Raw genomic sequence first — 27,863 nt, forward strand, 5'->3', positions numbered from 1 at the left:
GAGGTGTGTGAATGACCATATGTAAGTGTGAGTGAGAGAGAATAAAGTTTGTGCAGCCCCCCTCCCCCAATACACAATAATCTCAGGGTGACTGGAAACATGGTATGGAGAGCGGGAGATTTTTTAATCCTTATTAATTTTAATTTTTGGGTGCTATTTTACAATACATTGTGGATAAAGGTGAACCGGTAGATGTAGTGTACTTGGATTTTCAGAAGGCATGTGATAAAGTTCCTCATGAGAGGCTTCTAGGAAAAGTAAAAAGTCATGGGATAGGTGGCAATGTCCTTTCATGGATTACAAACTGATTAAAAGACAGGAAACAGAGAGTAGGATTAAATGAACAATTTTCTCAGTGGAAGGGAGTGGGCAGTGGAGTGCCTCAGGGATCTGTTTTGGGACCCTTAATTTTCAATATATTTATAAATGATCTGGAAAGAAATAAGTTGAGTGAGGTAATCAAATTTGCAGATGATACAAAATTGTTCAGAGTAGTTAAATCACAAGCAGATTGTGATAAATTGCAGGAAGACCTTGTGAGACTGGAAAATTGGGCATCGAAATGGCAGATGACATTTAATGTGGATAAGTGCAAGGTGATGCATATAGGGAAAAATAACCCATGCTATAGTTACACAGTTAGGTTACATATTAGGTGCTACTACCCAAGAAAGAGATCTAGGCATCATAGTGGATAACACATTGAAATCGTCAGTTCACTGTGCTGTGGCAGTCAAAAAAGCAAACAGAATGTTGGGAATTATTAGAAAGGGAATGGTGAATAAAACGGAAAATGTCATAATGCCTCTGTATCGCTCCATGGTGAGACCGCACCTTGAATACTGTGTACAATTCTGGTCGCCGCATCTCAAAAAAGATATAATTGCGATGGAGAAGGTACAGAGAAGGGCGACCAAAATGATAAGGGGAATGGAACGGCTCCCCTATGAGGAAAGACTAAAGAGGTTAGGACTTTTCAGCTTGGAGAAGAGACGGCTGAGGGGGGATATGATAGAGGTGTTTAAAATCATGAGAGGTCTAGAACGGGTAGATGTGAATTGGTTATTTACTCTTTCGGATAATAGAAAGACTAGGGGGCACTCCATGAAGTTAGCATGTGGCACATTTAAAACTAATCAGAGAAAGTTCTTTTTCACTCAACGCACAATTAAACTCTGGAATTTGTTGCCAGAGGATGTGGTTAATGCAGTTAGTGTAGCTGGGTTTAAAAAAGGATTGGATAAGTTCTTGGAGGTGACGTCCATTATCTGCTATTAATTAAGTTGACTTAGAAAATAGCCACTGCTATTACTAGCAACTGTAGCATGAAATAGACTTAGTTTTGGGTACTTGCCGGGAAACAGGATGCTGGGTTTGATGGACCCTTGGTCTGACCCAGTATGGCAATTTCTTATGTTCTTATGTTCTTAGTGGAGTCAGATTATTTCAGGAATTGCATCTCTATCATGGAAGAAAGGTACAAGTAACTAAAATTCTGAACTCTAAGGAAAGGGCTTGGTAATTGGGGAAATTCTGTATGTCTTTCCTGTTCCAAAAATCAGAAAGGTAATTGAAGAAAAATTACCAATTACATTCATTTAATGAATTCTTAATTTAATGTTATATTCATGACTGATTAATAAACAGCTTTCCAAGTGTAAGATATATAAATAAAAGTTATATCTTTGGTTCTTCTCTCCAGCTTTTTCCTGATAAAAACAATCCACACTGAACTGAAATCCAATTACATCTGAATAAGGTAATTTATTTTTTTATTTATATCTCATCTCCATTTTAGTTCTTCCTCACATTCTTATATTTCTATCCCCCATTTTTTCCTCTCTCTCCTCTCACCACCTCTCTGCCTTCTTTCTTATGCCAATGGAGATACATAGCTCTGGTTACACACACTCTCCTGTACTGGAGATGGGAGGAAGGCATCCTGGAGCTACAGCAGGTAGGAGGTGGCAGCCCAAAGCTACATCAGATGTGGAGGAAACCAGCAGCAGGTAAGAGACAGTGGCCTGGAGAAGTGAACAGGGGGTAGGCAGGTGGACAGTTTTCCCCAATTCCGTGGTTAGTAACAAACTCTGCATCAGTTGTCAGAGTTACAGAATCGCAGGAACCTGGAGACCCTGCCTATGGGCAATTCAGTGCTTAGATACAAGCACTGAAATATTCCCCACCCCCTTAATTCTGCAAAAGCAAATACAATCAGTAAGAGTTCTGGTTATTATTGCAGCACAGGTCTCATCATTCATCAAATAAAGTTAATAATGCATGCGTTATCAAAAAGCGGCATGTTTATGGAAATTTGTAGATTGTCACACCATGCGGGAACTTACCACTTCACATAGGTATTATCGCATGGCAAAGTAAACTTAACATGCACTGTGATAATCCCTATTTTTCACATTCTGCACTGAGAGAGAGATAGACTATCTACAAGGCCCTCATAGTAGTTAAGTATTTCTATGTCTATAGGAGGACCACCTGATAGGTTGAGGTGAGGTGATAGGGTGAGAGAACATAGTACAAACTTTCATCTTTGTGAGACTTTCCTCACTCCAAATGACATCAAATCTTCACCAAGGTGTAAATGTGCTGCTTGTATGTTTCACTCCCGCTCTTAGTCATACAAAATTATAATTATTACACTCTAGGGGGGCAAATGTGTTCTTGTGTTTACAGAATCAGACCGTGACTTAGAATCACAAGGAATTCCACTGCTTTGCCGCTGGCTCCCCAAAGGTTCTGTGCCTCCCTTTCTCTTGACTGACCAAGCTCTAGTTGGGTAATAATAATACGTCCATTGTGATGCCTTCTTTCTCCCCATTTGGAATATTAATGTATGCCAAATTCTAGGAAAGTACTACCAGACCATTCCCAATAATAATGATTGAAGAGGCTGAAAGGCAAGATTATTCGGCAGGGTGTATCTTGCTATTGCATAAACTAATGGCTCTCTAGAAATACAATTAGCATTTTTTCCTGGGTATAAGAATTTTAACTAGAGATGAGCCATGAAAAAAGAGATTTTCAGGTCACAACTTGAAACCATTGTCCCTAAATCAGGCTGTTTCTGCAGACAGGGTTTATCAGAATTGTTATCTCAGAACATGGCAATTTGGCCAAAGAAAAATCAGGCAAAAAATAGCAGTGACTAACCATGCAGTGCTTTAAGCAATGGAGATAAAATATGTACATATCTTCATGTCACAGCCGTGATATGAAAATATATGCATATAGCTGAAACTGTACAGAATTAGAATATATTGTATACTAGCTTATCTGTATTTTATTTGAGAGAATTTTGCAATTGGCTGAGGAGTAGAAGGGATGCCTCCTCTGAAGCCCAGAGATGTAAACCAAGTAGCAGAATTTGCTGTTCCATCTCAAACAGGCCCCGAGCACATTGTCCTCAACCCTCCTCCACCAATGAGGCACTACCCTTCACAAACAGGATTGAACCTACACCTCCTGTCCTCCACTACCATATAGTGTCCTGTGAGCCTCACCATCAGGAAGCGAGGTCTCAGCGGACGTCAGACACAGCTGTGGAACAGAGTCTTTATTAAAGAGGTAGAAAGGCACAGCCCGCGGAGCGGGGGGTGCAGAAAAAGTAACAAGATTAGAGCAGGGGGGGTATGCCCAGAAGGAATACTTCAGACGTGGAAATCCGGTAGTGGCCCACAGAGCTGGGTATGCCGAAGAAGTCTCTCTGTAGTGGTGATGCGGTAATGGCCTGCAGCACAGGGTACACTAAGGGATTCCTCACATAGAGATGGTATGGCAGTGACCCGAGGTACGGGAACATGGTGAGGTCCTGTAGCTATGAAGCGGTAGTGGCCTGCAGCACAGGGTACACCGGAATAGTTCCTCAGAGATGACACGGTAATGGCCCGAGGTACAGGGTACACCGGAGAGGGTCCCACAATAAGGCTGGTAGTAGTAGTGGTCCGTGGACTCAAGGTACTCACAGAGTGGTAGTTCCAGCAGAGGTCCTAGGAAACAGGAACAGACAGCAGTCCAAGGCAGAAGGTCCTCCGAGGATCGGATAGCCAGAGATGAGGAAGGGCCCCCGAGGAGCGGGTACCCAGAGCGTCTCATGCCAAAGTGCAGCAGCTGGAACAGGAGGTTTGTAAGGATGAAGCAGATTCAGCAACAAGGGAACTCCTTGCTTACTCGTCAATAGGCAGGACCAGTCGGCTTAAGTACAGCAGGGTGAACACGTCATCCGGAGGGGATGCCCTCGAGGTTCCCGTCATGATGTGTTTAAGACTGGCCTGTGCACATGCACGCCTATGTGATCCCGAAGGCAAGATGGTGGTCATCAGCGCCCATGCTTTCCCGGGAACTCCAGGATGGTCAGCTGTAGCTGGCGGAGGCCGCCATTCTCCCCATAGGTGACAAGGCAGCAAAGAAAGAAGTGAGCATCAGTGGTCACAGCCGTCTGCGACCGACGGGCATAACAACAGGGGTACACCCTGCTCAGATGAGCTTCCTGTAACACTGGAGCAGAGAGCATACTCCCATCGGTAAATGGAGGCGAATCGAATAGTCTTGAGACTGCGGGTTCCAACATGACAGTAGTGAGCGTTGAGGTGGCCGCATGTATGCCCTCGCCCACGGCACTACCTCCAGGGTTGCCACCATCAAACTGAGAACTTGGAAATAGCTCCACACTGTTGGGCGTATCGTGCTCATCAACTGATGCACTTGAGACATCAACTTCCTTATCCACGTGGTCAGAAGGAAGACCTTGTCCTGCTTGGCCTCGAACTGGACTCCCAGATAGTGCCAAGGACTGGGAGGGCTTGAGACTGTTTTTGTTCAGGTTTACGACCCTTCCGAGTTCCTGAAGCAAGGAGGTTACCCTGTTGGTCACCTGGAGACACTCTTCCAAGGACTTGGCCCGGATCAACCAGTCGTCCAAGCATGGGTACACCAGGATTCCCTCTTTTCTCAATGCTGTTGCTATGACCACCATAATCTTGGAAAATGTTTTGGGGGCTGTGGCTAGGAAAAGGACAGTGCCCGTAACTGATAATGGCAACTATGATCTAAAGATATTAGCTAAGATACCAGCAAATCGTTTAAGTGCTGTAATTCCTTCTATTATATCGAACAATCAAGTGGGCTTTATTAAGGGGAGAGTTGCAGGGACCCATATGATTAAGCTGCTTACAGCTATGAATATTTGTAAAGAAAGAAATATTCCAGCTGTTGCTATTGGATTTCATTCAGAAAAGGCCTTTGACAGGCTGTCATGGCCAAATATGTTCTCTGTTTTGAAGGTGAATAGCTGTTTAAGGAACTTCAACTGGAATGGTAATCAAGCAAGGTTATCTCTAGGCACTTTGATGAAAACATCCCAGCAAGGTGGGTTGCATTGCCCAAATCTACAATAGTATAATTTGGCGCGTCTTCTAAGACACATTGAGGACTTTTTATCTGACACCTCTGGCTATACTCCATTGAATTTCTTGAATGCCTGGGCTTTTCCTTTTTCTTTATATGCACTTGTTCAAGTGGCAGATAAGGAGGTACTGGAGCATATTAAAGGGCACCTATTGTCGAGCTCTTGTAGGAAGGCTTGGAATTTGGTGTTCAAATTATTTCAGAGATCTCACCATCTATCCTCTTATCTATCTATATAGGGGAATCCACAGTTTATCCAGGGATTCAGGATCAAGTCTTCAGAAACTGGAGAATGAAGGGGCTCAATAATATGCAACAGGTTCTCAGGAGAGATATAATAGCTTTTCATAGCTTCCAGGATTTACAACAGTTCTCCATTCCCCATAAAGTATTTTATGCTTATCTTCAACTTAGGCATTATATCACAGACTGTCTATCACAAGATCCAGGATTTGGAGATTTTTATTTTCTTGGAGGGCTCCTTATTTGAAATAGGAAAAAATAAATGCTCATGTGCAAGTTTGAATAAAGCCCTTCAGAGCATTAAAAGTGATGAAGAATTTATAATTTGTGCCAATAAATGGAGTAAATATCCAGATTTAGCTGTAAGGGGGTTGGAATTGAAAAAAATACTTCTGTAAAATAAATCTAAACTCAGAAAATGTGCTTTTGCGAGAAATTTAAATTTCTCCATCAAATGTACATCGCTCAATCTCGAGCTTTCAAGGCAGGGTTGTGCTTTACAAGTGTGTGCATTAAATATGGTAATAAGATAGGGGACTACCTACACGGGTTCTGGGAGTGTGAAGAGGTTCAATGCTTTTGGACAGATCTTCAGAAATTTATTACATCCAGTATGCTGTTATCCCTCCCATTCTGCCCAAGGATTTGGCTTTTCGGGATTTATGATCAGGTGCAAGCCAATACGAGTCAGACTCAATGCTTATTTTTGAACAAATTTAGTTTAGTAACCAAAAAGACAATCCTGTCTGTCTGTCTGGTTAGAGACTGATTATGTCTTCAGGCATGGAAAGCTAGGATGCTTAAATTACTCAATTGAATATACAACAGCAAAGAATGTATACAGGAGAAAACTAGATTGTATGCTGAAACTTAGCAGGATTTTCTGCTAGTTTTAACACCAGAGGTTAGAAACACAATTTACAATTTCAAATTAAGGATTTGTAATTTATAAGTCATGATTTATAAGGTATAATTTAATTTCTACCTTGTAATTCACAGTTTATAGTTGATTTATGTCTTGTACGTTCACAGGATTTTCAATTGAGGATCAGGTGTAAATTTCATTCACTCCCCTATCAATTCTTCTCCTCTTTTATACTTTCTCTCACCACAAAATACCTACGAGTGTCTTCAGTCCAGACTGTACAAGGATCACACATTATGAGACGCTTCTTTTGAACTTGGTTGATACTTTGTATATACTCTGTACAGGTAGTGTTTGATGTTCGGTTAGTATGTAAAGGGAGGGAGGGAAGGTAGGGAGAGGGGAAGGGTTGAATGGGTAAGGGGGGCAACACCGGAATGGAATGGATGATGTTGACTGGGAACTGTTGTTGAATTTTTGAAGTTTCTGTATTTTTTTTTTTATGTATGTTGAAAAACTAATAAAATAGGTTATACAAAAAAAACTTGTACGCATCTAAAACTGTGGATCCCCTTGAATCAAAACTCTGATGGACAAAACTTTCAAAACTTCCTTAAACAAAATGAGAGCAGGTGACATCATCGCACTGATGTAGCATTGAGTCATACAAAACTGGAAAAAGGTTTACCTACAAAGAGTAGGCAACTAGGGCAGCTCATTGGTGTGGGCTGCCAGCTCTGAAACATGCATAGATTGAAATATATAAAAAATACTACCATTGCTTGCAAGTCTGCTGTTCTTCCTCTCTTTCCCTTGTTTCTTGGACTTTAAGCTGCTCCCTTTGTGGAAGGTCCAGTCTCTGCTCAGTGGATTGATCCAGAAGGAGGTACTGCGCCGGGGGTAAGACCCAGACTCAGAATTGTCACTGATGTGCCCTGACCTATCGGAGTTGTAAGAGAATGATTCAGACTCTTTTATCTGAACTCTCCGGGGGCTGCTGTTGGTGCAGTTGCAGTCAGTGTTGTAGTTGGCATGGATACATGGCTGATTTCTCTCTTTGGGGGAAAACACCCCGGTTTCATCCCCTTCTGAGAAGGCCCAGTTCACATAACCGCCTACAGTGTCCTCCCTGTCTCTGTTAGGTAGAAGGCCTCCCTCAATGCCAGAGTTACATGAAGGTGGAGTCAGAGGACGCTCATCTACTATTCCATCATGTCCATCAGAAGGTTGCCAAACAAGAGGGTCACGCCTATTCTTTTGCTGTTTCTCCTGGCTTTCCTCTGCAACACTCTGCAGACCTAGTCCAGCTGGAACAGTATTGGCGTTCCTTTCGCTCTTTGTTCCAGACAGCTCTATTTCATGCCTAGCTGGAGTACTTTGAAAGGACATTTCCAATCCAACCTCTTCAAAGGTAAATAGTCCATCCTGGCTAGGAGGAACCAGAAGAAACTGCCCATACCTTGGGCTTGATTTGCTCTCAGAAGAGACTCCAGACGTAACGGTATCGCTCTCTATCTCGTGCTCCTCCTGGCCTTCTGATTTCCTGCCTACTTCCTTTATAGGGTTGTGGCACTCTGAAGACCAACGGCTCCTTGCTAGGCTCCTTAGAAGGGATGGGGGCATGCTGTAGAAATTGTACGCCTTATCAGTCAAGTCCCCCAAACTGCCCAGAGTCTTGGGATAAATGATATTGCTCCAGCTGTGCGGGATGTTCCTGTGGCTGCGACGCTTCTCATTGCTCAGCAGGGCTTCCTCCACCTGCAAGGTGTCTACGGCAGAGATGACTTTCAGGGTATCAACTGTGAGGGCAGAGAGGTCCTGCAGGTGTCCTAGCTGGCTGTCCAGGGACAGTAAGGACTCCTTAATGTAAAACACCTTTTCATTCACTTCTTTCAAGTGCAGACACATTTCCTCAGCCCTAAGGAGATAACACAAAGCAAAATGATGGCAAAGTGAGACACTTTTCAAATGATTCCTCTAAGACCAACACCGCCCCACCTCCCCTCAGAGCAGCATAAAGAATTAATAATCTTATGAGCCATCACTCAGAGACTGTTATATTCCTGTAAACACACTTCAGGGAGTATTTAAAATAATAGGTGCATAGCATCATCAAATAATGATCTCAGAGGAATTATAAAAAGCCGTGATATAGTATAATTGAATGGGGGGGGGGGGGGGGGGGGGGCAAAAGCTGCACTGCATACAGAGCATGGTCCACAATAAAAGTCCCTTTGTAAACATGACACTTGGGGGGTGCTGTCTGTGCATGGTCATGCGTGTCTGCTAAATTTGTTGGTTCAATTAAAGCCCAAGGAAAACAGACATAAAAGCATGGATCATGTGATTTCTGCAGCTATCATCATTAGGTATTTGTCTGGCATCAACTGACAGTACCATCCTATTTGGTACTTTAAGAATAGATGCTGGGCTTCACGTGTCCATGTTCTTTGTAATATTATTGACAGACACTTCAAGGCACTGGCCATCTGCCGCAGGTCCTCCAATCGGCTGTCAATCGCTGTGATAACCCTCATCAAGCTCCGCCAAAGCCAATGGAACTGCAGCAATTTGCTGGGGCCCTGCCACACAGTGACAAACTTAAAGCGGCTGGGCCCTTGAGAGCCAAGCTGGGAGGCAAAGGTCAATCACAGCGGGCAACCCAAAGTGGCTTCTGTCATTACATAGAATCTTTGCATTCCCTGATTTTTTTTTTTGAAATTTCCATTGAAATAGGCAATTGATCGTATTAAATATTTGGGGATTTGGGTACCTAAACGATTGGAAAATTTGTATGCATTTAATATTCCACAGTTACAACAAAAAACGGATAGCTCAATATCGGCTTGGATGTCTCTTCCTCTCTCACTGATGGGACAAATACATTTATTGAAAATGACAGTGCTTCCTAGATGGCTATATGTGCTCAATGTCCTCCCATTATTTCTCACTCGAGCTACATTGAACAGGTTTTACAAAGGGGTAACCAAATTTGTATGGAACCGGAAAAAACCTAGATTATCTATGCAGATATTAATGTGGCCGCTATCTTTAGGAGGCCTGGGACTTCCAGACTTAAAATTGTATAATCATGTGATTCATCTATGACATATTGGCGATTGGATTCAAGGAACATCATATGTTTCTGATACTTTTCTTGAATCACAATTGCTCTTGCCTATTTCTCCAAGTTATGCTCTACATGTGACAACGGCTTCTATATCATCCACTATTCGTTCAGATCTTTTATTAAGACCATTACGACAGACTTGGAAGTGGCTCATATTTAAAACACTTTTAAAAATCAAAATGTGTTGGAGTATGTGGGGGTCATACTCTATGCCTCAATGACTGAATTTGTGTGGCACCACACAGGAGAAGCAGCCTTGGCATTGGATTTAGATTTAATACCTTACTTTTCAAACCCATGCTCAAGGCAAGTTACAATTCAGGTACATCAATCTCTCAGAGAAGGCTCATAATCCAAGTTGGTACCTGGGACAATGTAGGGCAAAGTGACTTGACCAAGGTCACAAGCAGCATCAGTGGGATAAACAGGATTTGGACCCTGCTTTCCCTGGTTCTTAGCCTGGATCTTGTACTGCTTGACATCAGGATTGCTGCATGCATGACACTCAAGAGGAGGCACGAAGAGGGTGAGCAGGCTACAGGCTGCATTACTTTCTAGGAAAACCTGCTGGGTGGCATGAGCTAACATTCTACCTTCTTTTTCTGGCAACCTAATGCATTACTGAGTGGGTGAAAAACAGAAAGACACCCAAAAATAAAAATGCCAATTTTTAGAATCTTCTCCCCCTCACTCAACCATCACTTCTACAAGTTGGCAGCACCACTGCTGACCTGCCCGCCTCCCCTGGCTGTTGCAGTTCTACAGGGGACATCGTGCAAGAGAGTCAGAGCAGTAAATTGATGGTGTTCGAAGAAGATACCACTGCCAATGCATGAAAACTAGCCATAAAAATATTAAAATAAATACATAGCAAAATTAAGATAAAATGGCCTCTCTCAAGATTCTTGAGACAGGAATCACTTTTAGTGCAGAACTTTCAGTCTGAACATGCAATACTAGGAGTGGTAATTTTCTTTAAAAAATGATGCCACATTGGGGCCAGCAGTGGCCTCTACCTCTTCTGTTTGGAAAACTAGGTGGTCACCTAGAGCGCTAAAATTTGGGGGTGGGGAGGCAATGGCAAAATCCGCAAATACATCCAAGTGCCACCTACCCACTTTTAAGGCATGGTACTCCAAGACAGAAGGGAATGGATGCTGGATAGATGTGGTGAGTGGAGACAAAGGAACAGGGTGAGTGAGGAAATTGTGGGAAGAGGGAGCACAGGAGGGGGTGGAGAGAAGAAAGTGAAAGAGAGAGAATTTGGGGCCAGTAGAGGATGGAGAGAGAGAGAGGATTCTGGGTACTGCAAAAAGGGGACAAAGATTAGGATGATGCTGGTGGGCTAAGCAGGGAGTGAAGGGAAAAAAAGAGGAGGATGCTGAGTGAGGGGGAAGAAATGGAGAAGTTACTTACCTGATAATTTTGTTTTCCTGACAGAAGGACTCAGGACCAATGGGTTATATGCTCCCCTGCCAGCAGATTGAGATGGAGTCAGGTTTCAAAGCTGACGTCACCTTAAGATACACTCCTGCAGTGACCTCAGCCCTTCAGTATTCTCCTCAAAAGCCACTGTGGACAAACTAATGAAAAACTTGTTTAAAAGTTGATTAAAAATGGATAATCATAACTGTACCAAACCAAACAAAGGCTGAATCCCAGCAAGATTATAGATGCCATGATCTAGGAATTGGGTGACCACTTATCCGTAACCTCTTGGAATCAATATTCTTGGAATCAATATTCATTTCATGGATGATTCCTTGGCACCGCTCTTGGGCAGCCATGGGTGGGATGCTGAGTCCATCTGTCTACACTAAGGAAAATGAAATTATCAGGTAAGTAATTTCTCCATTTCCTAGCATGTAGCCAGATGTGAATCAGGTGCCGGAATTGGTTCCGGTTTCGGTATCGTGGACCCACAGGAAATTTCGTTTCCCGCGGTCTGGACATTTTTTTTTTTCAGCTGTCCCGAGCCAAAAAAACAAACAAACCTACCCCGACCCTTTAGATCTAATTATTTACAATCCCCCTCCCTCCCAACCCCCCCAAAAACTTGCCTAAAGTCCTTGGTGATCCAGCAGGGGACCCAGGAGCAATCTCCCGCTCTCGGGCCATCGGCTGCCAGTAAACAAAATGGCACCGATGGCCCTTTGCCCTTACCATGTTACAGGGGCTATCGGTGCCATTGGCCGGCCCCTGTCACATGGTAGGAGCAATGGACGGCCGGCGCTATCTTAAAAAATGGCACAGGCCATCCATTGCTCCTGCCATGTGACAGGGGCGGCCAATGGCACTGATACCCCCTGTCACATGGTAAGGGCAAAGGGCCATCGGTGCCATTTTGATTAGTGGCAGCTGACAGCCCGAGAGGGGGACATCACTCCAGGGACCCCTGCTGGACCACCAGGGACTTTAGGCAAGTTTTGGCAGGGGTCGGGAGGGTGGGGGATTGTAAATAATTAGATCTAAAGGGTCGGGTGGGTTTGGGGGGTTCTGTGTGCCCTTTCTCCCCTCCCCCAAACGATAAGAAAACCTCACGAAAATTTTGTGGGGTTTTCCTATCATTTTTGAGGACCCCCGATACATGACGGATTAGAAAATATCGTATGATATTTTCATCAGTCAAAAAAAACGATGCACATCCCTACTCAGAACCAATGGGATGTACAAAAGCTACTCCCAATCAGGGTGGGAGGTTACCCACGGTCTGGTTAGCACCACCCATGCAAAGGCTGTGTCCTCTCAGGCCTGAACGTCCAGGCAATAGAACCTGGAGAAGGTGTGTAAGGAGAACCATGTCGCCGCTCGGCAGATGTCGACGGGAGACAGCAGTCTAGCTTCCGCCCAGGATACTGCCCGAGCCCTAGTGGAATGAGCTTTAACCTGAAAAGGTAATGGCTTTCCTGTCTCTACATAGGCTCCCGTGACCACCTCCTTGATTCAGCGAGCTATGGTATCCCGGGAAGCTGGTTCGCCCTGTCTCCTTCCACCGTGAAGGCCAAACGAGCAGTCCATCTTGCGCACCAGTTCTGAAACTTCCAGATACCGCAACAAAATTCTACAGACATTTAAATGGTGGAGGAGGCGGTATTCTTCCATGTCCTTGTGCCTAGCTAGGGTTGGCAATGAAATGGAATGATTCAAATGAAACTTCGAGACTACCTTGGGCAAGAAAAATAGAACGGTACAAAGCTGTAACGCTCCTGTAGAAATCTGGAGGAACAGTTCCCAAAACAACAATCCCTGTAGTTCAGATATGCGATGAGCTGAGCACCAGGAACACTGTTTTCAGGGTTAATAAGCACAAGGAAAGACTGCACAGCAGCCAAAAGGAGGGCCCTGCCAAAAACTCCAAAACTAGATTAAGATTCCACAAGAGAACAGTTCACCATTCACCATAGGAGTGGCTGGAGGGGTTTTACCCCTTTCAGAAAATGGGTCATATCCGGATGTGCCGACAGGCAGGTTCCATTCACCTCACCCCTGAAACCAGAGAGAGCCACCACCTGGACTTTCCAGGTGAGTTAAGGGCCAACCCTTTATTCAAGCCATCCTGTAAAAATTCCAGAGCCAGTGGGATTTTGACCATCTGAGGGGCAACACTGCATTCCTTACATTCAGCCTCAAATACTCTCCAGACCCGCACATATACTAAGGACATACAGAACCTCCATGTACAGAGCAGGTTGGTAATTACTGCCGCTGAATACCCACACTTCATCAAGCAAGCCCTTTTGAAGGCCAAGCCATAAGACAGAATCAAGTCGGATCCTTGTGAAGGACCGGATCTTGCTGGAGTAGGTCCCTGTGCAGTGGGAGGCACGGGGGAGGTCCCCATCAAGAGTCTCCACATGTCTGCATACCATGGATGCCTGGGCCAATCCGGAGCTACTAGTAGGCTAATCCCTTGTGGTGCTCGATCCTGCGAATGACCCTGCCCAGCAGGGGCCACAGAGGGAAGGCGTATACTATAGTAAGTCCTCTTCTGGCCAGGTCTGAACTAGGGTGTCGATCCCACTTATCTCTTCTGTGACTAAGTCAGGGAACCTTCCCATTGTGAGATGTGGCCAGCAGGTCAATTGATGGGAGGCCCCAGCAACCAACCACCAACTGAAAGGCTTTGGCCAACAATGACCATTCTCCGGGATTCAGACTCTCCCTGCTTAGAAAATCTGCTCTGGTGTTGTCTTTTCCTGCAACGTGGGAGGCAGAGATCATCTGTAGATGTAATTCCGCCCATTCTATAAGGAGATATATCTCCAGTGACACTTGCTGGCTATTGGTTCCCCCCCCCCCCCCCGGCGGTTGATGTAAGCTACCGTTGTTGTGATGTCCGACATTACACGGACCACCTGACCCTGGAGTATGTGGCTGAACTGTAGACATGCCAATCTGACTGCCCGGGCTTCCAGACGGTTTATGTTCCAGAGCGCCTCCTCCTTGGTCCAATACCCCTGGGCCATCAGTTCCTGACAGTGAGCTCCCCAACCCTGGAGGCTCATGTCTGTCATGAGGACCAGCCAGTTCAGTGGGACAGGCTTACATCCTTGCCTAGGCGAGCCTCCTGTAGCCACCACTGGAGCCGAGAGCATACTTCCATTGGTAGGTGGAGGCAAATCGAATAGTCTTGAGACAGCGGGTTTCAATGTGACAGCAGGGAGCATTGAAGTAGTCGCATGTGTGCCCTTGCCCATGGTACTATCCCCAGGGTTGATGCCATCAAACAGAGAACCTGAAGATAGCCCAACTTCTTGGGGCATATCACGTTTGTCGACAGACGCACTTGGGATATCAACTTCCTTATCCGCAAGGGCGAGAGGAAACCTTGCCCTGCTTGGTGTTGAACCAGATCGCAGATATTCCAGGGACTGGGAGGGCTTGAGACTGCTTTTGTCCATGTTCATGACCCAATCAAGCTCTGAAATAGGGACATCACCCTGCTGGTCACCCACAGACTCTCTTCCAATGACTTCACCTGAATCAACCACTCATCCAAGAACAGGTGCACCAGGATTCCCTCTTTCCTCAGTGCCACTGCTACGACCAGCATAATCTTGGAAAATGTTCTTGGGGCGGTGGCCAGGCCAAAGAGCAGCACCCAAAATTGATAATGGCAACCCAGTAATGCAAAGCAAGGGAAATGCTGATGTTCTTGCTGGATTAAAATATGAAGATAGGCCTCAGAAAGGTCCAGGGAGGTTCAGAACTCTCCCAGTTGTACGGCCATTATCACAGAGCGCAGAGTTTCCATGCAGAAATTAATTACTCATAGGTGTTGACACTCTTGAGGTCCAGGATGGGGTGAAAGGAACTCTCCTTCTTGGGTACAATGAAATAGATGGAATAACTCCCCGTATTTTCCTAGGGCACAGGTAATGGAACTATAGCCCTCAATTTAAGGAGTCTTATCAAGGTAGACTCCACTGCCTGCTTCTTGTGCTGGTAGTGGCAAGGAGACATCATGAATATTTCCCGAGGAGTGCTGCAAAACCCTAGTTTGTATCCTTCTCGTATGACATCCAGTACCCATTTGTCTGACGTGATCTTGACCCACCGCTGATAGAAGAGGAATAGTGAACCCCCTATCTCCTCGTTCCATGGATGGGTTGGCAAAACATCATTGGGGAGTTCGGGTTGAACCTGCCCCTCTCTTGGGCTGTCGACTCCGAAAGTACCGAGACCTCCCCAAGGACAGAGACCTCTGAAATGTTGAGTTTCTGTAGGGCCAAAAGCATTGTGAGCCACTGGATCAACTCCTCATAAGCGAAGGGCATTGAAACTGCTTTCCCTTATTTTCTGGTAGCTGGGGCACTGCAGATTCACACCACTTACTGGACAGCTTTTCCAATTCGCTTCCAAAGAGGAGTGATCCCTTATAGGGTATCTTTGTGAGGTTTGCCTTTGAAGTCGCATCTGCTGACCAATTTCACAGCCATAGCTGTCTTCTGGCCACTATCACTGAGGCCACTCCTCTGGCTGAGGTACGGACTAGATCAGAGCCCGCGTCAGCTAAAAAGGCAGTGGTGGGCTCCATAGTTTCTCTGGAATATGCCCCTCAGTCACCCACCTCTCTAGAGAGGAGCAAACACGAGTGAGCCACCAGGGCACAATAGGAAGCAATCTGTAAAGTCATGGCTGTCGTGTCAAAAGCTTGCTTAAGGATGGACTCAATCCGCCTATCATGCACATCCTTTAAGGCCGCTCCTCCCTCCACTGGGATGGTTGTTTGCTTCGAAACAGCAGACCAGCACATCCACTTTAGGGAAATGCAGGCATTCTCTCACCACTGGATCCAGTGGGTATAGAGCTTCTAATGCTCAACCACCTTTAAAACTTGCTTATGGGGCATCCCATTCCAGGTCAATGAACTCCTGGATGGCATCCAGCACTGGAAAATAGCACGAAGCTTTCCGTAGAGACACCAGAATGGGATTCTTCTTTGGTTCCATCATAAAGTCTGCCCCAGGAACTCCCAGTGTCTTCAGGGTCTGGGAAACCAGGGCCGGCAATTCATCTCTATAGAAAAAAAGTAACATGATCCGATATGGCTCCAAACCTGGTGGGATTTCCTTATCTTCCAAGGAATTTGGATTCCCTTCTTTGTCCGTGCTGTCTGGGTCCCTGCCAAGGATATCCTTGGTGAGTCAAGGCATATCTTGAGGCCTGCCAATAGGGCTGGGAGAGGGAGGCCCTACTGGCTGGGGTTCCATCTGGCCAGATGCAAGTGAAGCAGAGTGAGCCTGTATGAAGGCTTGAAGGCCTTGAAAAAATTCCACCCAAGAGAAGTCTGCCAGGTCGAGGTCTAGCCCAGGAGGTACTGGATTTCCCTCTCGTATGGAAAACCCAGCCCCAGGATTATTTTTTTATTTTTATTTTAACATATTTTGTATACCGTATATTCAGTTTTGCCATCATAATGGTTTACATTAGGAGAGTAACATTAAAGTTTTAACAAATACAATTTAAAGATAAAGTTGAGTAGCATTGGGGAGTAATAGGGGGGTTAGATTATATATGGAAAAGTTCTTAGATGTCTGTTGTAGAGTTGGTGGTTTTATTGGTCTGTTATAAGTTGATAGGGTGGTGTCTCTGTTTTCTTTGGATTTGTCTGGTTGGGAGTTTGTTGGTGTTGGTAATTAAGATCATCTGAAAAAGCTCTGGTAAAAAGCCAGGTTTTTAATTCTTTTTTGAAAGTTTTGGTGTCAACTTGAGTTCTTAGATTTAGGGGTAAGGAGTTCCATAGAAATGGGCTGGCGATGGATATAGCTCTCTCTCGGGTTGATACTAGGTGCATGATTTTTCCATGAGGAATTTTGAGGAGGCCTTTATTCATTGAACGAAGGTTCTTTTTTGGAGGATTACTCAGATTCGGGGTATTTCCGGTTAAGGTTGTGGCCGATCCATCCTCAGAATGGGAGGATCTGGGCGTAGTAAAGTCTGGGGAGGCCAACTCTCCCTGGGCCTCCTCACAGTGCTGACATAAGTAAGAATCAAGATCAGACTGTGTAGCCCTACTATGACAGGCAGCACAGATAGAATGGTGCTTATGTTTCTTTGCTGCATGAACCATTAGGGACAACAACTGCGTGTTCAGCCAGCTCGCGCTTAATGTTTTCCGTGCAGATTTTGGGCACCTACACAAGCTGCATCAAGCTGCGTGCATAGCCCATGTGCTCGGCTTTACCTAAATTTTGCACCTAGAGAGATGTGCGCATATGGATACGCGCTACATTATGCACGTGCGTAAGCCCTCAACGATATGTGCACAGGGCGTGCTCAGAGCCCGCACACACCGCACGTACTGATGCCCTATGATGGGCAATAGAAGGCACACAAAAATGCGTGCAAGATGGCGCCGCTGCGGTCTAACATTCGGGGTGCCTACTGAGCCTAAAGTGAGGCCTAGCTCACCGTGAGGCCGCTCAACCCACTCGGAAGCCCACTTCCCCTTTCCCCAACAGGATCGTGAACGACATCGGTACAGAGCACCGAGCAAGGAGACCGGAGGAAGTATTATTAAAACCCCTCCAACATCTCTGAATCAGAAGGAATCTTCTCCTCTCTTTTTTTTTTTATACTTACCTGGGCTTAGCGCTACAGGAGGAGAAGGATTTGGCCATCACCACCTCGCTTGGCTTCTTGCACCAGCTGTCTTTCTGCTGCTCTAGCTACAAAGTCCACGCCAGGAACCGGCTATAGGACCAAGGCACACTTCTGAGGAATCTCGGAAATCACTTCAGGGATTCTCAACTGGGGGAGGGACATTTAGGTTTCACTGCGGGAGAGCGGGGCTCAGTCTCTCTCCAATTTAAAAGTAGAATTTCTTCTACTAAAGGGTACAGCAATCCCAATAAGGAAAGCAAGTCCGCATCTGCTAGGAGACAGAGAGATATTGCAAGGCTGAGGTCACTGCTGGGGTGTATCAAAGGTGACGTCAGCTTTGAAACCTAACTCCGTCTCCATCTGCTGGCAGGGGAACATAAATCCATTGGTCCTGAGTCCATCTGGTTACATGCTAGGAAAACTATAAATACTGGACAGGGGGTAGAGAGAAGGGATGCTGGGCACTATATACAGGGGGCAAAGGCAGAGTGATGCAGGATATGGAAAAGGGTGAGAAGAGAGTGAAAGGTAGATGCTGAGTGTGATAAAAGAGGGGGATGTTGTGCCAGAGCTTCCACTGATAAGCAGGTGTGTAAAGGGAGGCGGAGAGTCAAAGACTGAAAGTTTGCCTAGTGCACCTAATACCTTTGCACCGGCCCTGGCATCCAGCTTTCACTCCAACTGCAATGGGGAAAAGGGTTCCAGGTCAGTAACAAAAGGTTCCAGGTCAGCACCCTAGCAGAAAATACATGTGCGGGTGGGAGCCCACCTCTCTGCTGTCACGCGGATCCGCTCGCTGTCGCTGGAGTGCAGGAACTCGTTCTTTTCATGAAAGTACTTCTCCACACACTGTTCTTCAAAGTCATGGAGCTTCTTTAACTCATCATTGCTCAGGTACAATTCTAAGGAAAGGAGAAGATGTCTGGCATCAGACAGCTCTACAGTATATACAGGCAATGCAAGTAACATAACTTTAATTTCTTACACATCTTTCAGGGTGCTCAAAGCATGGAACAGAAAATACAAAATAAAACATACAAAACAATGCTTGCAATAAACACAATCACAATAAATAAAACACAAATAAAACCATAGTAATGGATTAAAATAGAGCCCCCCCTCCCCCCCATCATGACCAGATATCATTCAGAAGCAAAACCAAACAAAATCTAAAAAGATATTTTAAGAATTAAAGTGTCATAAAAACAGTAAAACATCAAATCAATAATAAATTAAAAATAAAGGCAATCAGCAGCTGATAGCTTTACAAAATAGCCAAGAGTTTATCAGGTATTTGAATATTGCATAACCTTTTGTTGGGTGCACTTTTCTCAGAAGGGAATTCCAGAGAGAAAGAATGGAACAGGAAAAAAACCATCTATACAGCTTTACCTCTTTCAATGGAGGAACTGAAGATAGGCCCACTGAGATGAGCTTAAAGGGTGAGCAGGAACATAAGTGAACAATTTATCAAGCAATTATCGTGGATCTTGACTATTCAAAGTCTTACGTGCCAAAGTACAAGCCTTATATTATGCTCAAAAAGAGATGGGGAGCCAATGTAGACTCTTCAATACAGAGGTAACACTATCACTGTATCTGGAGCCGGACGCACATTTAGCGCTCAGCAATTAATGACTGCCTGGAGAGACATTTCCTACGCTTTGCGGTACTGAGTTGCCATTATCAGTTTTGGGCACTGCCCTTTGGCCTAGCAACAGCCCCTAGAACATTTTCCAAGATTATGGTGGTCATAGCATACAATGGGAGAGTTCTTAACCTCCCTGGACCTATCCTGGGTCTACCTACATATTCCAATCCGTCAAGAACACCAACGATTCCTACGCTTTGCGGTACTGGGTTGCCGGACACCACACAAGCTACATGCAATATATTCTCTTCTGCTCAAAACACAGTCCCAGGAAACACTTCCCCGAAATTAGGATAAATTTATGTGCACTGTATACTTTAGCTCCTAGGGGGAGCAATTTTTGGGGTAAATACGTGTTGCCTTTGAAAACTGCCTTCTGCAACTTTGCTGCGTTAAAACTTTTGATACAATTTCAGGGGAGTGTGCATTAATAGATTTTATCCCCTTTGTTGTGGACAAGGCTCCTAGAAACCCATAATCATTTTGATGGAACAACTGTTGCTAAAACAGATTAAGCCAGCACTTTTGGAGCTAGCATTGTCCTCTATCATGTGATTAAGTGCAATAGCTGTCTACTGTAGAAATGTCCAATATGCTTGAATTGATGACCTTGAATTTTCTCATCACAGAGCACTGGCCCCAGCATTAAATTGGCTTGGGTAACATGCTGGATGATCTACTATGAATTTCTGTTTGGGGCACTGGAGCCTAAATATTTTTGCTTGATTTGACACCATAAACCATAATATCTTATTGGATCAGTTAAGGAGACTTGGATGGGAGATACTGTGTTAACATGGTTTCAATTCTTTTTGAAGGGGCAGTCTCAACAAGTGGTACTGAGTGAATTTCTTCCCCCCACCCCCCACCCCCGCCCCCAAGATGAATAAATTGTGGAGTTCTCCAGGGTTCAATTATTTTGCCCTTCTTGTAGCTGGGTGCAAAAAAGGTTTGGATAAGGTCTTGGAGGAGAAGTCCATTAACTGCTATTAATCAAGTTTACTTAGGGAATAGCCACTGCTATTAATTGCATCAGTAGCATGGGATCTTCTTAGTGTTTGGGTAACTGCCAGGTTCTTGTGGCCTGGTTTGGCCTCTGTTGAAACAAGATGCTGGGCTTGATGGACCCTTGGTCTGACCCAGCATAGCAATTTCTTAAGTTCTTATGATCCAAGGAAAACACCTTGTGCATCTTATTAAGAGGTTTGGGCCTGCATTTCCATCTATACATAGATGATATACAGTAGAGTGCAAGTTAAAGGCACTGTACTGTCTTTTGATGGAGACCCAGATGAAGGATACTACAGTTATGAAGGCATGAGATAATAAAAGACAGGCTAATCTCACCAAATTTACAGACCAGACACAACTGAATAAACACACTATTGGAAACAAGTTAAATTTAGAGTCTATCCCCACTCTCCATTTTCATACCTGATCTTTAAAATGAGTGTTACGCCATTCCTAGGGCCTGAGATGTTGGAATGGAATGGGCCACAAGGGCAATGGCTCAACCAACTTTGTGCAGGGCAAGCTATAGAAATTCATTTATGTGAAAAAGCGACTCGAGTGCCACAGAAACCTGGCAACAGAAAAAGGTTGGCTAGGCAACTCCTTCCCCAACACCTCCTGTCTAAGTGATGCTTCCCGGAGCAGGCATTGCTATATGCCTCTAGGTGATCCTCCCACCTGAGCAGCTTGCTCATGGTCAAAGTTATAAGACCTGGTAACTTTCACTGCAAGCAAGGCACACATAAGCATTGCAACATGCAGGAGCTGCAAGCTGCTTCCTCTGCCATCATAGTAGTGCCTATGCAGTACCCCAAGAAACTCAGCTGCTGCCATCACCAGCACTCTTCTGTGGCCCTTCCTTTATCCCCCTGCTTGAGGCTGGAGACACAGAAGTTATCCGGATGTGGGGCTGAGGGTTGGGAGAAGAGTTGGGGGGACAGGGGATGGGAGAAGGAGGAGAGAACGAGGAGCATAAGGGAGAGAGAAGGCAGGGGGAAAATGAGAGGGGATCAATGGGGATATTGAATATGGAGAGGGAAGGATGCAAAGAAGCACAAGGTTTGGACAGGAGGGGTCATGTTGGAGCCAGCAAGGCCTTCTTGTTTTTTTGTGAGAGGAATTATGGTGGGGAAACAGAGCATTTATCATTTATCTTGATGGGGTGGAGGATGGTTCATTTGGTCCTCCCCACAACCAAAAAGGTGTTTTGCTGCTCGTTCTACATCTAATACAAGGGAAAGCGCAGTTGCTTACCTGTAACAGGTGTTTCCCTAGGACAGCAGGATGTCATCACATGTGGGTGACATCATCAGATGGAACCCAGCCCAGCCTGCTGCTATCCGTGCGTCCACGCAAGGTCCCCCTTCAGTCTCGTAACATAGAAAAAATACAAGCGAGAAAAATAACACAACAAACCGAAGGTGAACCCAACATTGTGGGGAGGCGTGTGAGATTCCTGAGACTAACATCCTGCTTGTCCTAGGAGAATACCTGTTAAAGAAAAGCATCTGCGCTTTCTCCTAGGACAAGCCGGATGGTAGTCCTCACATGTGGGTGATTACAGAGCTCCAGACTGCCCCATGTGATAGAGGGACCCACAGTAACCGAACAAGGTACCAACAGGCACAACACAACTGCGGCGCTGTGGGAAAAACAGGGACAGTCTGGCCCCACAAGGAGCACGATGAAAACAGTTGGGTTCAAGACTGGAATAGATTGCAAAGGACAGACTGGCCAAAAGCGCTGTCCTGGCGATTATCCCTGTCGAGGCAGTAGTGAGACAAGATGTGTGGAGAGAACTCCGGGTTGCGGCCCTGCAGATTTCAGCTACAGGGACCGCATGCGGATGGGCCACTGACGCCGCCATAGCCCGCACAGAGTGAGCCTTTACCCTGCCTGCCAGCTAGAGCCCTGCCTGCTCGTAGCAGAACAATGCAGTTCATTAGCCAGTTGGATAGGGTCTACTTCCCCACTGCTGCTCCCAGCCTATTGGTGTCAAAAGACATAAAGAGCTGGGTAAACTGTCTATGACTCGCTGTATGGTCCAATTAGAAAGCGAGCACCCGCTTGCAGTCTAAGGTGTGAAGAGCACGTTCCCCTGGGTGAGAATGAGGCCGTGGGAAGGAAGATTGACTGGTGGATGTGGAAAGCAGTCACCAGCTTCAGCTAAAATTTTGGATGCGTGTGCAGCCCCACACGATCATGGGAGAATTTTGTGTATGGAGCGTATGTAACCAGGGCCTGGATCTCACTGACCCTGCAAGCGGAAGTGATCGCCACCAGGAACATATCTTTCCAGGTGAGGAATTTCAGGTCACAGGATTTGAGAGACTCGAACAGATGCCACATGAGTCTCGCCAGGACAATGTTGAGATCCCACAAGGTTGCTGGCGGGGACTTCAGTTGAACCAGGCCCCGCATGAAATGTCCGACCAGTGGCTGGACTGAAATGGGTGCCCAAGCAACCCCCTGGTGTTAGGCATGTAGGGCGCTGAGGTGTACTCGGACTGAGTTGGTCTGGAGGCCAGACTCGGACAGGTGCCACAGATAATCCAGCGGGTGGGGGACCTGACAGGAGAAAGGGTCCAGTCTGTGGCCACCGCACCAGGTGGAGAAATGCTTCCACTTCGAGCTGTAAGATCTCCGAGTGGAAGGTTTCTGGGCTTCAATCAAGACTCTGGAAACACCATCTGAGAGCTGTAAGGGCTGGAGGATCATGCACTCAACATCCACGCCATGAGGGCCAGGGCCCAGAGGTTCGGGTGGCACAGGGTGCCCTAGTTCTGTGATAGGAAGTCAGGAACAATCCCCAGCAGAACCGGTGCACTCATGGACAGGTCCTGGAGCAGTGGAAACCACACCTGCCTTGGCCAGGAGGGTGCCACCAGGATCATAGTCCCCCCATCCTCTCGCAGCTTCATCAGAGTCCTCGAGAGAAGTGGAATAGGGGGTATGCGTACATGAGACCTTGTCCCCAGTGAAGGGAGAACACGTTGCAGGCCGGATGGTCCAATACTTGAAAGGTTTTAATGATCCAAAGTCAACGACAACCTTTTCCATTGGAAAAAAAAAAATCAGCATAACCAGGGGTCACGATTTAAAACTCCAGGAAGGAAGACTCAGAACCAATGTCAGGAAGTATTTCTTCATGGAGAGGGTGGTGGATGCCTGGAACGCCCTTCTGGAGGAAGTGGTGAAGACCAAAACTGTGAAGGATGTCAAAGGGGCGTGGGATAAACACTGTGGATCCATAAAGCCTGGAGGATGGGAATGAAGAGAAGAGGTATGGAGATGCCTTATAAGAATAAACACTGTGGATCCATAAAGCCTGGATGATGGGAATGAATAGAAGAGGTATGAGGGTGTCTTGCAGGAATGACGGCTACTATCTGGTGATTAATACCCTTATTCAATAAACATTCACATGGTTAATGAGACTCTGACATTCCTCTATGCTTCAACGGAAAGAGGAAATGTGGAAAAGAGGATTTCATTCAGGCAACAACCAACAAGGTAGCACAGTCTGGGTAAACAAATAAGCGTGGGAGTAGCTTGCTTGTTGCGGCAGTTACTATCCCAAACCAATTAAGCCGGATACTTCACTTTCAATGCATATCCAGCTTAAATCTCTGCTTGAACGGCAGAGGGAGGGATGAAGATAAAAGGATTTACATTCAGACAACACCCAACAAGGACTGAATTGCACAGTCTGGGTAAACAAGCATGGCATTAGCTTGCTTGTTGTGGCGGTTACTACCCTGAATTAATTTAAGCCTTTTACTTCACTTGGAAAGCATATCCAGCACATCTCACTGCTTCAATGGAAGGGGAATGAAGAAAAGAGGATTTATATTCAGACAACAACAAAGGACTGAATTGCACAGTCTGGGTAAACAAATAAGCGTGGGAGTAGCTTGCTTATTGCGGTGGTTACTACCCCTAACAAATTAAGCCTGATACTTCACTTTGAATGCATATCCAGCACAGCTCACTGCTTCAACAGCAGGGGGAATGAAGAAATAGGATTTACATCCCGCCAACATCAAACAAGGCATTGATCTCAGCAGTATGAGTATACAAACATCGGGGTAACTTGCTTGATACAATGGTTACTACCATTCTGGTCGCCGCATCTCAAAAAAGATATAATTGCGATGGAGAAGGTACAGAGAAGGGCTACCAAAATGATAAGGGGAATGGAACAACTCCCCTATGAGGAAAGACTAAAGAGGTTAGGACTTTTCAGCTTGGAGAAGAGGCGACTGAGGGGGGATATGATAGAGGTGTTTAAAATCATGAGAGGTCTAGAACGGGTAGATGTGAATCGGTTATTTACTCTTTCGGATAGTAGAAAGTCTAGGGGGCACTCCATGAAGTTAGCATGGGGCACATTTAAAACTAATCGGAGAAAGTTCTTTTTTACTCAACGCACAATTAAACTCTGGAATTTGTTGCCAGAGAATGTGGTTCGTGCAGTTAGTATAGCTGTGTTTAAAAAAGGATTGGATAAGTTCTTGGAGGAGAAGTCCATTACCTGCTTAGAGAATAGCCACTGCCATTAGCAATGGTTACATGGAATAGACTTCGTTTTTGGGTACTTGCCAGGTTCTTATGGCCTGGATTGGCCACTGTTGGAAACAGGATGCTGGGCTTGATGGACCCTTGGTCTGACTCAGTATGGCATTTTCTTATGTTCTTATGTACCCTCAAACATTAAGCCTTACACTTCACTTTGATACAGCTCCAATACTGTTCTCTGCATCAATGGTGGTGGTGGAAGGAAATTAGAATCCAAAAGCTACCAATAATGGCCCTGAACTCAGCGGTCGGAGTATCAGGTAAGTATGAGAAAATAAGTGTGAAAGCTTGCTGGGCAGACTGGATGGGCCTATTGGTCTTCTTCTGCCATCATTTCTATGTTTCATTTCATTTTTATGGTCCTTCCATAGAATCGGGGAGCAGAACATGCTCACATTCTAATTGTGGGGAGAGGCGAACAGGTCGATGTCCGGCATGCCCCAGCGACGGAATGGGTCAGCTGCCACCACTGGGTTCAGAGACCACTTGTCTGGCTGGAAGGACTGGCTGAGGTGGTCTGCCAGCGTGTTCAGGTGGCCCGGCAGGTAGGTGGCCCATAGATACATCCCTCTGGAGAGAGCCCAATCCCAGAGCTGTATCACTTCCTGGAAGAGGGAGAAGGAGCCCGTGCCACCCTGCTTGTTAATGTACCACATCGCCACCTGGCTGTCCATTCTAATGAGGGCAACCTTGGAGGACAGCCTGTCCTGGAAGGCCCACAAGGCATACTGGATCACCCGCAGCTCCAAGAAGTTTATCTGGCAGCAGGACTCGGCTGCAGTCCAAAGGCCCTGGGTATGCAGGACATCTGTGTGGACCCCCCACTCCTGAGGCGAGTTATCGTGGGGAGGGTTATCTGGGGTGGTGTGGAGTGGTGTGAGCTGGAACGGGAGTCCAATTTCCAGATTGGAGAGGGCCTCCCACTAGGTCAGAGAGAGATGGAGAGGGTCTGTGACCGTCACCAGCACTTCAAAATTCTGGGATGCCTGTCGCCACTGGAACTACAAGGCCCACTGCGGGTCCCTCATGTGAAGGCGGGCCAAGGGGCTCACTTGGACCGAGTTCGCCATCTGGCCTAGCAGGTGGAACAGCAGATGGGTTGGCACCCTCTTTCTGTTGCGAACGAGGGTAGCCAGCGAGGAGAGGGCGACCGCTCGATCCCTGGGCATAAAAGCTCTTACTTGTGCCGTATCCAACCTGGCACCAATAAAGTCCAGCCATGGAGACAGATTGAGATGTAACTTGGGGAAGTTGATAACAAATCCCAAGGTCTGTACCGTCAAAGCCAGAGCATTCAGGACCCCGGAGTGTGATTTGTTCCGTATCAGCCAATTATCCAGGTATGGAAAGACGTTGACCGAGCAATGCCTGAGGTAGGCAGCCACTACTGCCAAGCATTTTGTGAAGATGCGTGGGGCTGAAGCAGGCCCAAAGGGCAGCACTTTGTACTAAAAATGTGCCGTCCCCACCAGGAAGCGGAGGTACTTCCTGTGGTTGGGGACAATTGCAATATGGGCGTAAGCCTCCCTTAAGTCAAGGGAGCAGAGCCAGTCTCCTCTTCGGAGGGGCAGGATCAGCATGCCCAGAGAGACCATCTTGAATTTTTCTCTTACAAGAAATCGATTTAATGCCCTGAGGTCTAGAATGAGGTGTAAGCTGCCATTCCTCTTCAAATGAGGAAGAACTCGAGTAGAAGCCATGATCCCACTGCTCGCAGGGAACAGGTTCCACCGCATCTGCCGCTAGAAGGACGACCTAATGGGCAGGTGGTACCCCATGATGGAGCCTGCTGAAGTTCAGGTGGTAGCCCTGGCGGATAATATAGAGAACCCAACAGTCTGAAGTGATCGCTTCCCAATGGCGGGCGAAGCAAAGGAGCCTGCCACCAACTGGGGGATTGCCCGCCAGGGGACCTGACATCAGGCTCACGCCCCCTCGTTGCCAGTCAAAAACCGGTGGATGGAGCCTGCTGGGGGGCTGGTTGTGCCCTCGGAACTCGCTGATGCCGGCCCCGACCTAAAGGGCTGGACTGAGACAGGTGAGTACGGCCAGCTGGAGGGAAAAACTTCCTTAGCCGGTAGAAGGGCTCGCAAGAACCTGGCTTGAAGGACTTCCTGGCAGCGAAAGGATCTTCAGAGGGGCTGGCGAAGAGTTGCCGTTTTCAGCTGCCCCATGACCTCTTTCACCTTGTCCCCAAACAGGTTTTCTCCTGTTTGGGCCTCTGATCCTCATCCTCCGGATGAGGATCAGAGGCCCAGAGCCAAGCCAGCTGTCTGGCGCCGATGCCTCCGGCAGCTAGGCAGGATGCAGTTTCGAAAACATCATCAGAGACTCCCACAGGTGTATGGTTTTGTGCACTGTGCAGTTCTGGAGAGTGGTTTCTATCGATGGTACTATGTGGCTGAGCACAGCATGCATGGGTTGAGCAGCCCCTCAGAAACAGCACCATGGCAATGGGGAGCTTTGTGGTCACATGGACCATTCACAATGCTGCCAACTAAAGTCTCAGATCTCATCCCTATGAAGGTGAATAGCAGTGGGCTATGCTGTCTTACTCAAAAAAAGGCAAAACATTAACCACCAAATACTAACAATGAAGTAAGGAAATTAAAGAGACCTTCATAAAAAATTAGCAGAGCAAACTCAGAATGGCATTGTAACTTTGACTCAAAAGTCACTATGAATGATCATGGGCTATGAGAAATTTAATCATAGGTCTCAAAAGTTCATGTCCAATTTTTTGGAAGAAATATTTTTTATACAAGTGCAAAACACACAATTCAAGTGTAGTAAATGTAATAATAAGGGTGACATCTCAAATTGGGATTCGCTTGACAAACTTCACTCAACATTCATAA

The 27,863-nt window shown here is 46.1% G+C and overlaps 1 protein-coding gene across 1 annotated transcript in view; it reads right to left on the minus strand.

Moving 5' to 3' along the window:
• TRPM6 (transient receptor potential cation channel subfamily M member 6) overlaps positions 1-27,863 on the minus strand; it is a 187,192-nt gene that overhangs the window by 80,661 nt on the left and 78,668 nt on the right. Inside the window, exons 10-11 of the mRNA XM_029615982.1 lie at positions 18,535-18,667; positions 7,306-8,447 (exon numbers count right to left, since the gene is read on the minus strand). Of these exons, the coding sequence (XP_029471842.1) occupies positions 7,306-8,447; positions 18,535-18,667 (1,275 nt within the window). The remainder of the gene's footprint in view (positions 1-7,305; positions 8,448-18,534; positions 18,668-27,863) is intronic.

This window comes from Rhinatrema bivittatum, chromosome 1 (assembly GCF_901001135.1).
Source record: "Rhinatrema bivittatum chromosome 1, aRhiBiv1.1, whole genome shotgun sequence".
NCBI classification, from domain to species: Eukaryota; Metazoa; Chordata; class Amphibia; order Gymnophiona; family Rhinatrematidae; genus Rhinatrema; species Rhinatrema bivittatum.